This window comes from Sciurus vulgaris, assembly GCF_902686455.1.
Source record: "Sciurus vulgaris genome assembly, chromosome: 6".
NCBI classification, from domain to species: domain Eukaryota; kingdom Metazoa; phylum Chordata; class Mammalia; order Rodentia; family Sciuridae; genus Sciurus; species Sciurus vulgaris.
Genome location: NC_136466.1, coordinates 132,244,292 through 132,258,162, shown reverse-complemented (window position 1 = coordinate 132,258,162; position 13,871 = coordinate 132,244,292). Strand labels below are relative to the sequence as shown.

At 38.2% G+C, this 13,871-nt stretch overlaps 1 protein-coding gene across 1 annotated transcript in view; it reads right to left on the bottom strand.

Moving 5' to 3' along the window:
• Positions 1–13,871, bottom strand: part of EMB (embigin) — a 61,204-nt gene that overhangs the window by 45,934 nt on the left and 1,399 nt on the right. Inside the window, 1 exon segment of the mRNA XM_079145937.1 lies at positions 4,842–4,931. Coding sequence (XP_079002063.1) covers positions 4,842–4,931 — 90 coding nt within the window.

The window sequence follows — 13,871 nt, the reverse complement described above, 5'->3', positions numbered from 1 at the left end:
CTTCAGCTTATTTAAAGTTATAGTCAAAAGATTGGTTCTTGTTGTAAAAGTAGTATGATCTCAAATAGGGGATAGAATGTAGTTCTCAATCAAAAATCAAGATAGCTATTATACAAGCTGAATATATTTTTACTCTTGCTAATTTCATTTTGTAAAACTGTTACCTGTTAATGTTTTGCAGAAGTAGCTGTTCCAAGAACACACAACCTAGGTAACTTGTGATAATAAGCCATCACCTATAGAATAGATAGTGGTAACTTCCAGTACTAATGCAGACTCCAGTTAGATAAAAGGGTAAATAACTGTAAAGTTATGGACATTAAAGTTAAAGCCCATTACTCTTAATTTACGACTGGTGAGACTGGCTTGCTGGATAATTAAGATCAAACTTAGAGATTGGAGTTAAATACAGAGGTCAAGAAAAGTCCATATTTGGGTCTCGCCCTCAACGTTAGCCTGAACCCAGGGAATAAGAGAACTTCTCTAAGGAGCGTTGCAACTCTGGGTCACACAACCTCCTGATCAAGGAGATTGTTGAGACTAGAGGATGAAAAATTATCCAGTGCATCTGCTGCAGAGGAGGGTCATGGAAAAGGGGAAACATCCCTTGATGTTTCTAAAGGAAGTCACCTCATCAAGAGACCCTGCCTAATCAAAGTCACTGGTGGAGCTAAGGAGCCGCTCTTAAGTTCTGTACGAGTGACCCCTGTGGGAACTCAGCTGACTCTTTAACAAGACAGGAACCAGGTCAATTTGACCAGCTTGATCTTAGATACCCAGCAAAACAGTTAAAACCAAAATACAGCCATTCTTGGGCATTTAAAGGAAATAATAATTAAATGTAACTTAAGATGTACACTTGTATTAGCCCACTAGAATAAAGGCTGGAAGCTACAAATGAAAGAAAGATTCTTCAGCAAATGTGCCTGATAACTATCAAGAGAAACTGCCAGAGTCAGAAGTTTTTAGTCAGTTTAAGACCTTCCTAAGCTACACAGGTAGACTTAATCTATGTTTGCCAGTATGATTATCTATTTCTAAGTAACAGAAGTATAGAGATCTCTACTAAACACAGGTTATACCAATAAAGGGATATTTTACAAAATCAGATGACATTAAGTAGCTTAACTATATTTTTTGGGGACATCTATGACAATGTTAAAGTCCCCAAATAAAGGCCTTGTCCTCTCCAGCCTTTGCTAGGCCTAGTTGTGGGAACAATTTCTCAGTTCTTCCACCTCCTGGTGAGAGATTAACTTCTGTCATTTTCATGATACTCAGTGGCATGTTTCAGATGCTGCAACATTTACTTTGTACTAATCTCATTTCAGTACTCATGTCTTTTTGTTCTTCTATCATAGAAGCACCCACCCCCAGATGACTTTACAACCTGCTCTACTCAAACCAGGCTTCTTCCTGGGACCCCTTGATTGACCCAATTTTTAGAAAAGGAACTCCAAGCTGCTTGCCCCACGCCACCCACTTCCAGCTCGAAGAAGCTAGAGCGGTCATCGATCTCCTTCCCCAGCAGCATGGAGTTCCTAAGATTAGAGGGGGGAATGAAGCCAGAATTGGGAACAGGTAGTTAGTGTAGAAATAGGGGATCGGGTCAAATCGAGGAAATGGCCATAAAATCATCTGCCTCTGCAAGTTGGAGACTGCCCCTGGAAGAATGGAATGTCAAGGATCTCTGGAGGCCATTGATTACCAAATTTACCTGCCTTTATCAAGGACTGTTTATCAAGGACTGCAAACAAGGGGCTGCTAATTGGTGGCCCGCCCCCTCGGCTCTTGCCTGCCTGAAATCGCCTAGTCACCTTCATCAGGGAAAGACTAAGTGCTGTACAGGTACTAATGCTCAGGCAATAATACCAGTCCCTCCGCCATGGAAATAGCTTTGGAGAAGAGTATATAGAGACAGAAATTCCATTAGAACTTACCAGAAAAGAAAATGGGGAAATGAAAGAATGGACATTTTTTTAAGCTGTCTGAGGTCACCCTCCCAGTTATCTTAACTCCCTAAGGTCACCCTCCCAGTCATCTCAACTCCCTAAGATCACCCTCCCACTAATGGGAACAAAGCCCTTAAAGCTGTTCCAAGAAACAGCCCTAAACAGAGAATAAAAGGGTAAATTGAGCCAGATAGCCAGATAGTGCTCAAAGAGTAGGATTACCAGAAACTATTGACGAGAATCTACACCCTGTTGTAAAACATTGTGAAACATGTTGTATGTTATCAGCAAACCCAGACCCCCTTTGAAATTTCCCGGCAGCTTTGTTCCCCTTTTCCCTTTCATGTGCGACCCCTCCCAATGTGTGGTTTCTGCCTTTATAAACCTACAAGATTTTCTGCTAGGGCCTCGACCCTCGAGTTGGGTCCCAGCGCGCTGGAATAAACACCTCTTGCGGTTTGCATCGAAAAAAAAAGAATGGCGATTATCAAGAATACGAGCAACAACAGGTGTTGGCGAGAAAGGTACACTCATACATTGCTGGTGGGACTGCCAATTAGTGCAGCCACTCTGGAAAGCAGTGTGGAGATTCCTTAGAAAACTTGGAAAGGACCCTCCATTTGACCCAGCTATGCCACTCCTTGGCCTATACCCAAAGGACTTAAAATCAGCATACTACAGAGATACAGCCACATCAATGTTCATAGCTGCTCAATTCACAATAGCCAGACTGTGGAACCAACCTAGATGCCTTTCAATTGATGAGTGGATAAAGAAGCTATGGTATATATATACAATGGAATATTACTCAGCCATAAAGAATGATAAAATTATGGCATTTGCAGGCAAATGGATGAAATTGGAGAATATCATCCTAAGTGAGATAAGCCAATCTCAAAAAGCCAAAGGAAGAATGATATCGCTAATAAGTGGATGATGACACATAATGGGGGGAGGGAAGGGTTAGTGTTATGGTTAGAGTTAGGGTTAGGGAGGGGGGCAAGTATGGAGGAAGGAAGGACTGTATAGAGGGAAAAGAGGAGTGGGAGGGGTGGGGGGAAGGGAAAAAATAAGAGAATGAATCAAACAACATTACTCTATGTAAATTTATGATTACACAAATGGTATGCCTTTACACCATGTACAAACAGAGAAGCAACATGTATCCCATTTGTTTACAATAAAATTTAAAAAAAAGAAAGCTTAAAAGAAATCCTAAGAAAACCCTCAGTTCCTAATAATCATTAGCATGCCTTCAAATTTTAATTCTGTATTCCAGTAAATGTAGCTCCTGAGACCAAAATTTCTCATGAAAAGGGAACCAGACCCATAGCCCTACATGGAAACACAACCATCCGGTTCACAGAGCACAGAGCCAGAATTTCAGAACTCACGTCAGACCTTGGCTATCATCAAAAAAACAAAATTCAGACCCTTTTTTAAAATCTTAATTTTAAAAAGACCACTGCAACAGGGAAGAGCTCCAAACTTAAGATCTTCAAGTGTCTAAAAATCAAACAGAAGGCCTTCCTTTACCAGGAGAGACAGGCAAGTCAGCAGGAACTTTTGAGGGAAATTGAGCAAACAAATGAGTATACAGCACGGTCAGGCTGTGTCACCAGTTCTCAGGATGTTCTGCATATCAGTGCTCAGACTTGGGGCAAGCTGAAGTTTAGGAGTCCATGACGAGGAGAAATCACACACTGAAGTTTGGTGAAATCCACACAGTAGGAAAGAGTGGACAATAGTGAGCATTTTTTTCTCTTTGTAACAGTAGAAAGACTGGTTTTAATTGCATTATTAGAATAAAAGAGTAGCTAGGTTTTAAATCCTCCAAACAGGTGAAGTAAATAACTGACCTGGTATCAATTTAAAAGGCCATTTCTTGCTGTTCTTAAGTCTAGTACCAGTAAGTGAAGGGTACCTGCTGCCCACGTGGAGAGACTGGGGAAAGGAATTTGCAAACTTATGTCTTCATATGAGTCTCTCTTATAGAAACACTTCATCTTAGGGATGTAACAACCAGAACATGAAAAAAGTAAAGCAACAAGTAACAACACAGAAATGTTGTAGTTGTTCTTTAAAAGAATAAATTCCAAATATCAGAAAGGGGACAGCTGGAAACAAAAAGAGCTGTACAGTTATAAAAATGTTCTACCTAACATTTATATGACCCTTTCTAGTCATATGAAACACAAGTAGAGAAAGAGTTCACAAGAGTAGAAAACCATTATAAACTGGACATAAAAGTAGAAAATATCAGTGATTTGAGAAACAGTTTTTAAATATTTCAAATTATAATTGTACTATTTTCTAAGAAAACTGTTACTAAAACGGACTATTCTTACTAATTTCCAAAGAACTCTCTGATTACTTTTGAGGTACTAGAATTCAAAGCTGTGAACGAACAAGCAGAAGAAGCAGAGCTGAGTCTGGTTTGGGGATTCTTCACTTGTTTTCCCTCAGCTCTGTCAATGACTTTTCTGATACCATCATCAGCTTCTATGGTTAAATGGATTCTAGTAAACAGACAAATTCTCCTCTCAGTATGGCCTGGTCCTAACAGATGCACCAGCAGCAACTATGAAAGCATAAGAGAACCTACAAACCTGAATTAATCCTCCCCTTCCCCAGGTGACCTTCTTTCAGAGAGTCTTTCTCAGGCCAAGCAGATTTGGAACACCCTTCACCTCCCTGAAGCCACAGCACAATGCCCACCTTACCTCACCACAGTGTAGTGGACATTTATGAGTTGCAGATACACTTCTCCCACCAGACCAGGAACAGGGATTAGAAATTGATGAGGCAAAGAACAGTGGTTTATTTAAATGTTGTTTAAAAACAACAAATCTTATAGGCATTGTAGTATTTGAAACATGACACATTTACCGGTCAATGATATGCTATGACTCTCCAAGGACAGGTTGGAATATTTTGCCATCATTTCTTCTCGAACAGGTAGACTTGTAAAAGCTGAATCTATAAAAGAAAGAATGTGATCAGACATCCTTATCAAAACCAAATGATTATCTGAAAGCCAGTTTCTAACAGCTAAAATGTCATTGTACACTAGTATGGAAAAATAACATTTTTTCAGGTATGTATTGGGCTATAAATATGACCAAATTTCTGAATTTTTTCTGTTTCTTATTTATCTAAATATTCTGGGTATTTACTCACTGTTTCCTTAATAAATACCTCCATTTTCTTATTTTACAATTACGGATTCCTTTAAAAAAATTTAAAAATAAATAAATAAATAAAAGCACTTGAAGACATGAAGAATTAGATAATAGTGACAGAAAAGGAAATGACAGAATGAGACAAAGCAAGTAGGACATGGTGGCATATGCCTATAATACAGAGAGTGGGACAGGAGGATCACAAGTTCAAGGCTCAGCAATTTAGTGAGGCACTCTCTCAAAAAAGGAAGGAAGGAAGGAAGGAAGGAAGGAAGGAAGGAAGGAAGGAAGGAAGGAAGGAAGGAAGGAAGGAAGGAAGGAAGGAAGGAAGGAAGGAAGGAAGAAAGAAGGAAGGAAGGAAGGAAGGAAGGAAAGAAGGAGGGAAGGAAGGAAGGAAGGAAGGAAGGAAGGAAGGAAGGAAGGAAGGAAGGAAGGAAGGAAGGAAGGAAGGAAGGAAGGGGGTGGGGATTGGGATATAGCTCAATAATAAAGCATCCCTGGGTTCAATCTCCAATACCAAAAAAGAAAAAAATGAGGTAAAGTGAGAGGGGCGAACAAAGGGATTAAGGGACTATAATAAAGGGCAGTAGAAAATAAAATAGAAGCCTTGGGCACTGGAGACAGAAGACAAAAAGACTGCATGTGAGATATACATTGTTTCCCAGCTATGCAGCATGCCCTTCAGCAATCCACTTCCCTTTCCTCTGTCCCTGGATTTGAAAACTTTCATTAAAGAAACAAGGTTTCCATTCTCACTAGCTCTCAGCTCTCTTCAAAGCCTCCTCACCCCCTCCTCCTCCTCCTCCTTCTGGCCTCCTGCTCCTTTGAGTAGTAGACCTCACCCCAGCAACACTCTAACAAACTCCAACAAACAAGTCAGAAAGGGGGAAAAGGCTTGGCAACTTGGCTGCATTCTTAAATCTTCATTCAATTTAAATTAAACCTGAGCCTTTTTTATTGCACTTTTTTAAAAAATACTCAGAAAGTTATTTCTAATGCAAGATTAGATTTCCAGTCCTTTCCTTTTCTTAAAAGGTATGACAAATGTTATCAAAGTACATCGCCTTTCTACTTCAATTTTGTACATGGCTTAAAATACTGCCTAATAAAAAACATGCACCTACCAGAACCTAATTCTCCAATAAGCTGTTTAAAGGTTTAATCACTTCCAGTACAGCTTTGAAAGCTGGAATGCACTTTCTTATAATCTTTAATAACATACTTAAGTCATTCTGTCCTCTAACAGTGATTATATAGAAAAATATGTCCTGAGTTTCTCCCTGGACTCCCAGGGATGGAAAGCCTCATCCCCACCTACATCCCATAACCATTCATTCACGTTTGAATTCTCTCTCCCACCCACTTCCAAAAGTGACAGGGGGCAACAGGGTGGGGATAGTGTGATAAAAGGGCTCTCATTAACATTCTCTTCTTAATGAAAATTCTTTTTTTTTTTTTTTTCCCCACTCCTGGACATAGCTAATTTAGAGGTTGTAGTTAAGAAAAAATACCTCAGGAAAATCAAGGCTGATACCACTCAGATGAGAAGGAAAGAGCTGTGCTGTACATTATCCAGCTGCGAAGTTTGTAAAACCTGAGCTTCAGTGTCCCTGCTTCCTTGCTAGGGAGTCCTCCTTTCTTGGCCTAGCCTACTGTGGAACAATGTGCAATGGTGAAGATTTTTAACACACTCCTCCTCCTGAAACAAGCCCCAAACCCCTTTTGAGATCATCAAACATCACTTATTATTGTTATTATTACTATAATTATTTTTCATACTCTCAGTAATGAGAATGATGTAGCTTAAAAAATGATTTCTACCTCTCTTATTCCTATTTCATACACACAAGTGAATATATAACGCACCTGATCCATGCTTAGTGAGGAGTAAAAAAAAAAAAAAAAAAATAGAGTAAACTTAGATTTTTGCCCAAGCTAAGCTTAGATCCCTTTTTTCTGCTTGCTCCAATGTAGATCCTTAGAGGGGTCTACATTCTAACAAGCTTGGCAAAAATCTAAGCTGACAGCAGTTGAAGGAACAGGAGAGGAAAGAAAAAGGAAGCTTCAGGGATAATTCCAGAATATGCTAGCTGTTTTGGCCATTTTAAACCATCGATCCATATTTTAAAAGTACAATCCCACATTCAGAAACCTGGCACCACTGGTACTCTTAACTGCATATTCTCTTTAAAAACATCAATCCTTACCAGGTTCCAGTTTCCACTGAACAAGCCCCAAGTATGAAAAAACACACATATAATCATGATTTCTTCTTTCCTTTTAAGAGGCAATCCACACATGCGCTTTGAGCAGGGCAAAAGTTGTTAGAATAGTAAAAGAAGTTCACAGGGCATGGTGGCGCATGCCTGTAATCCCAGCGGGTTGGGGAGGCTGAGGCAGTAGGATCAGAGTTCAAAGCCAGTCTCAGAAACTTAATGAGGCACTCAGCAAGACCCTGTCTCTAAATAAAACAATATTAAAAAGGGGCTGGGGATTTGGTTCAGTGATTAAGCACCCCAGGGATCAATCCTCAGTACAAAAAAAAAGAAAGAAAAAGTGAGAAGTTCTTTGTTTAGACAAGATACATTTTAATCAAAAAAGTGAGAATGTAAACCTTATTGCTTTCAGTAGGAGGACAACTGGCAGGAGGGTGACTCAGCTAACACTGATGTATAAAGGAAACTGGCAGGAGATTCAGGCAGATGTGGTTTGAATACTTCCCTGAGAAGATTAGGCTGAGCCACATAGAGAGGTGTAACATGGCGAAGCGGGAATTTTGTGTTCCAATCCAAGTTCTGCCTGTTACTACTTGGGGTTTCAAAATGTGATATACCCAGCTCAGTGCTGTCATGATCTCTCTTCACTCTAAACCTCATTTCATAGGGAAAAAAGGGAGGACTGGAAAAGTTGTGTAAACACTGAGGAATGGAGCCAAGATCGTGCTGCACCTTCTTCAAGTCCTCGTAATCACCCCTTTCTTAATCATTGCTGGAAGTTTTCCACCTGGCATTCTTTTAGAGATATTGGCCAAAATGCCAACATAAAAGAGTAATATCTAATAGTCGTTCCAAAGATTAAAAGATTTATTTTTCTCCTGCAGCAGGAGAGATGGGACATGAGAGTATTACATCAAAGAATTGAATAACATCCCAATTTTTACCTATTATTACTTTATGTCAAAGAGCAAAATAGGCTCCACTTAGATGTTTTTCACATATTACAATTTAAAACAGACATTGCTAGAGGGGCTTATGCATTTATTCTATTAACTCTTTCAAATGAATAATTGTGCCATTATCTACCAAAAATATTAAAGTAACATTTTCACAAATTTAACTTGGGGACATCATTTAACTGAATCAAACTGGGAAGGACAAAAGAGAAGAGTATGGACTTCATCTATGAAATGGTGGAACTTGGAACTGGGGGTATAGATCAGTGGTATAGTGCTTGCCTAGCAGGTACAAGGCTTTGGGGTCCATCCCTAGCAACACAAAAGAAAAAGAAAAAAAAGCATAGGTTATTATAAAAAAATAAATATAATTATTCAATTTTCACCTATATGCTTATTGCTATCAATGTACATAATTTAAATTATTTTAATAAATTTTCATTTTAACATCTTAATACTTAGCATTATATATGTGCAACCCAATTACAAAAACACTACAATTTAGGAAGAGATAATATATACTGTATATAAAACAGGTTTGGAAATCAGAATATTTCTTCATAGAAACAATACTATATATAACCATGAGATCCCATGCCCAATGGTAAAATGTCATTTAAGTCATGGCATGGCTAAATATGGTTTTAAAACACTTAATTACCAAGAAAAATATTGCCTATAAAGAATATATTTAGAATTGCATAAAACATTCCAATCCCTTGTCTATAATAGTAGAAGGAAAAGAAGGGAGAATAAGGCTACTTTGAGTCCTGGACACTATTCTCCAGTGGAATTTCTATCAAGAAAAGAAGTAAAAAGGAAAGAAGGTGTGTCATGAAAAATAAGTAAGTTATCCTGATGGGGGCCATTTGTAAATCGGCCCTTATAAGTCAGAGACAGGTAACAGTCTGGATAGAGAACAGATAGTTTTTACATAATATTAGGGAACTACTGGGCAAGAAAGCCATTTACAAGCAGGTTAAAAGAAAAAATCCTAATGACAAGCACAATGTGTGCTTGTACACAGCCTTACAATAACACTCTACAATAACAGCCCCTCACGACAAAGAATTATCCAGTCCAGAATGTCAATGATCCAAGGTTGAGAAATCTTGACTGTGAACACACACATCCTCAACCCTGAGTCTTCAACATGATGACTTTTAATAATCTTCAAAGGGCCGAGTGACCCTGTGGCCGGTCCTCTTCTACATAGTTTAAGTGTAGATATTTTAAAGCATGAACATTTCTTGCAACATTTCTTGCCCCCTTTCCCCGAAAACCAACACCTCCTGCCAGAGCCTATTTTGAGGACCTTTTAAGAAGAAAAACCACATACTGGATAGAGCCCTAAAATGCAAACCAGGAAACCAGCTATAGCCATTAGCTAGCTCACTGCTCTTGGCTAAGTCACAAAAGCACTTTGGGCTTCAAGATCAAACAAAATCCTCTCAGATTCTCAGAACTATGTAACTATAAGGCTATAAAAAGATTCTGTTTGGGAATTATGGATATATTAGTTATGATAACCTCAAAAACTTTAAGAATATCAGAAAAAGTTTATTTTCAGTGAAAAGAATAACACTATTTTTAAAGATAACATCCATTATTTCTATACTAACATTCCTGAGATATTTTCTTATCCTTGAACACTGACGTCATCTTAGGAGTACGATTTATTTTTAACAAATGTTATAATGTGGTTTTTTTTTTTTTTTCCCTTCTATGTCAGAATATGTGTCCTAAGTTGTTTATTTCTAATATTCACCTTGTATTGTGAAATTTGTGGCCAGTTAAACAAAATTAGCTTCAAAATATTATAATCTAAGACAATTGCCCTCAAGTATATATTCTAGACCTCTTTAAGGACATGTAATTCTTTGGAAAATAGAACTGAAGACCAAAATTACTAAATTATTGTTGTAGTTTAATGCCTATCTTACACCAAGCTTTCTCTGAAAAAAAAAAAAAAAAAAAAAAAAACCTGAACTAATTATTTTTCTCTTCAATCTCAAATAATGAAAGGTTTGAAGAACTGAACATGTTTCCCTGAACCATATGAGAGTGATGTCGCTGACTATATGACATTACAGTATATTTCCTACAAAAAAAATACCCCAACATCATTCCAATATAGCCTGAAGATCTGGGAACTAACATTTAGGCATTACCAGATCATCTCCACACCCAAGATAAGTCTCCCTACAAAGTACTTTTTAGCAAAAGGTAGAGTTCAGTATCACATGCTCCCATTAGCTATACGGTCTCTCCTCCTTCACTCTGGAACAGTTCCATCTCTCCTGTCTCTCGTGACCTTGATTCATGAAAATACCAGGTGAGTTCTGCTGTAATATGGATACATTCAGGGTAAACACCTTTGGCAGAAATATCACTGAATAATGCTGTATTCTTTTCATTGTACCCTCTTTTAGCACACAATTTTTTTTCCACCTTTATTGATGATTTTTTATTTGATCTTTGATTAAGGTCATGTTTGCAGTCTTTTCTATTGTAAAGTTACTCTTATTCCCTGTGTATCTATAAGAATTTTGAGGGGAGTTACTTGGTAGCAGTATACTACTTTGTGCCTCATCAAACTTTCCATTGATTGATTAATTTATATCAGTATGTGCTCAAGATTTTCTGTATTATTCAGTGGGTTATAATCCATTAGTATCATTATCTATCTTGATGTTCAGTTGTCCCAGATTTGTCCAATGGACCCCTGTTGCACTGGCTCTTACATTCTTTTGACATGATTCGCCATTCTGTCAACACTTAACTGTTTTCTGGCAAAAGATGTTCCAGGCTTATTGTCTTTCCAACACCAATCCTGAATCAGCCATTTCTCCAAAAAGTCCTGCTTACTGTTAGTAAAAAATGGTACTTTAATCCAAGACCAGGGTGCTAAGTATTCTTATTCACTGCTTCATCTCGAAGAACAGAGCCAAGAATACATGCAAGCATACTTATATGTACATACATACAACACATGTACATGTGTATATATTATTTATACATATGCCATATACATTATAAGGACACTGACACACATTGAAATAGGTAGAGATAAAAATTTATTAGTCATGAATTCACATGGATACAGCCAACTGCAATCCAAAACCAAAGCATCCTACTCCCCCATTTTTATTTCCCTCTTCTCTAGTGGAAAACCTAGGTCCCAATACCCTTGATAGATTTACTTAGCTGATCAGTTCTCCTGTATGTAACTAATCTCCCACTGCTGCTGCCACACCTGTCCCCATGTTCCTCACCCACTCAGGTTGCATCTGCCTCCTGCACTAGTCTGCCTCTCCTTCATGCCTCACTTCTGTGCCTTGATGGGGATCAGATACTACGTCTAGCTGCCCTGGCATGACAGCCCCTGTCACCCTGCTAAACTCTGAGAGCCTGCACTGGGAGGAAACACTCTCTTCACTATGATAAGGCTTTATCCCTGCACCTGGGCTGCCCTCCTACCTGGATGCCATCCCTACCAGGATCTGCTCGCCTACCTTTGGCTCCACTTTGGCCATCCTACCTTTGGCCAGGTGAGGATGCCTCCCTGTTTTTCCCCTCCCAATGGTTATCCATGAAGGGAAAGAGGGCAGAGAAGGGAGAGACAGGTGGTGGAACACTAGGAAGTGAGTCAGTTGAATTAGGTCTTAATAAGTGCTTATATAATTCATTTTAATTATGATGATAAATTTAGGGTAAAATTTTGATGCATCAGAAATATCTCTATTAAAGGTAGGCTTACAGTAAACCTGTTCCTTTAAACAGTTTAAATGCCTTCAAAGATTAAAAAAAATGCTAGCACTTTTTCCTGAAATATAGGTAACACAATGTCAGGCAAATGTGGGTGCTTGAAAAATAGTCACTTCAGCAACTATTTATTCTAGGCAGTTTTTGTGCAAAGGTCTTACAGGACACAAATCTGATCAAGGAAGCACAGAAGACATGTCTTCTATAAGTTAAAATGCCAATTTCAAACAACTTCACTGCAAACATTTCTCAAAATATAAATATGAACGATTCCTCCAATTTGTTCATGTAACAATAATGATATTGAAATATTCTCATTCATATTTCTCCTTTACAAAGACACTTTACCTTTCTTATTTAATTGAAAAAAAGCCTTCAAAGCATCAAGGTGAGTCCCTGTGCCTCTTTTGGGACTCAAACTGTCAACACGTCTTGTAGCTCATATCAAACACTGAGATTCATACACTGTATCGTCAGTGGCTTCAAATGTTCATGAGCATACTGAGTTATCTCAAGAGAGACTACTTGGCATTGTGTGTAAGAAAACAAGCTCTAAAACTGAACTGAACAATGCTAAATTTCCTGCTGCACTGTTTTACTAAACATGTGTACTTGAGCAATCACTTAACCGAAGACCCAATTTCCTCATTTGAAAGCCAGGAATAATAAAGCTAACTCATGGAGTTGTAAGTTGAATGGTGCAGTAGCTGGCAGACAACTATTATATAGCAAACATGATAACTTATAACTATGTTTATTATTCAATTTTGTCAGAAGGCTGGGCATGGTGGCGCCTGTCTGTAGTTTCAGCTACTCTGGAGGCTGAAGTGAAAAGATCACTTGAGGTCACCATTCGAAGATCAGACTGGTCTTAAAAAAAAAAAAAAAAAAAAAAAAAAACTCTCCAAAGTCTTAGTCTAACAGAACACCTATCTCCAAGCAGTTCAAAGCATCTACATAAAAAAGTATCCAGTAAACCTTGCAGTACTATTCAGCAAGGAAGAAACAATCTCATGGAGATTTGACACAGAATCTAGAAAGCAAGTTTTACCTGATCATTTTTAATTCTAGCTTAAATTTAGATGTTAATTTCTTGTTTTGTATATGTCATGATTTTGTAATTTTAGCTTAAATGGAATTTAAAGGGCAGGACTTATGTACATGCACAGACAATTCCCTCCCCATTCATCTCATTTATTTACACCTTCATTTATTCCACTTGCATTTGTTTCCTAGCTTTCTTCCCTGTGGAAGCCTGCTCCAGATATTTGCTTAAACCTGATGTCAACGGAGTATCAAATAGTGCACTCTCTAGGTCGTATCATTTTAAAATAGTGGTTTTTAAACCTACATTGAATCACAAGGGGAGTTTTATAAAACTACTAATGTCCAGGTTGAATCCCAGGCCAAATGAATCAGTTTCTAAGAGCAGGAACCAGGTATAAATAATTTACAGCACTCTGGTAATTCTAACATAAAGCCAAGAGAACCAAACTTCCAGGACTAACCAAGAACTAATAGGACTAATTAGTTATCAAAATTATGAAATTCTGGGGCTAAAGGTTATGGATCAGTGGTAGAGCTTGTGCTTAGCATGACCGAGGGCTAAGCTTTCATCTCCAGAACTGCAAAAGGGTGAGAGGGGAAGGGAGAAAGACAGAGGAAGGAAGATAGACAGAAAACTACAGTATTCTGAAAATGAATGATGGGTGAATGGGAGATAGGAGAACTAGAGATATACCCAGACGGGGGAAAAAAAATACAGGACAGTTCTTTTTAAGTGGTACCATGGAAACGAGA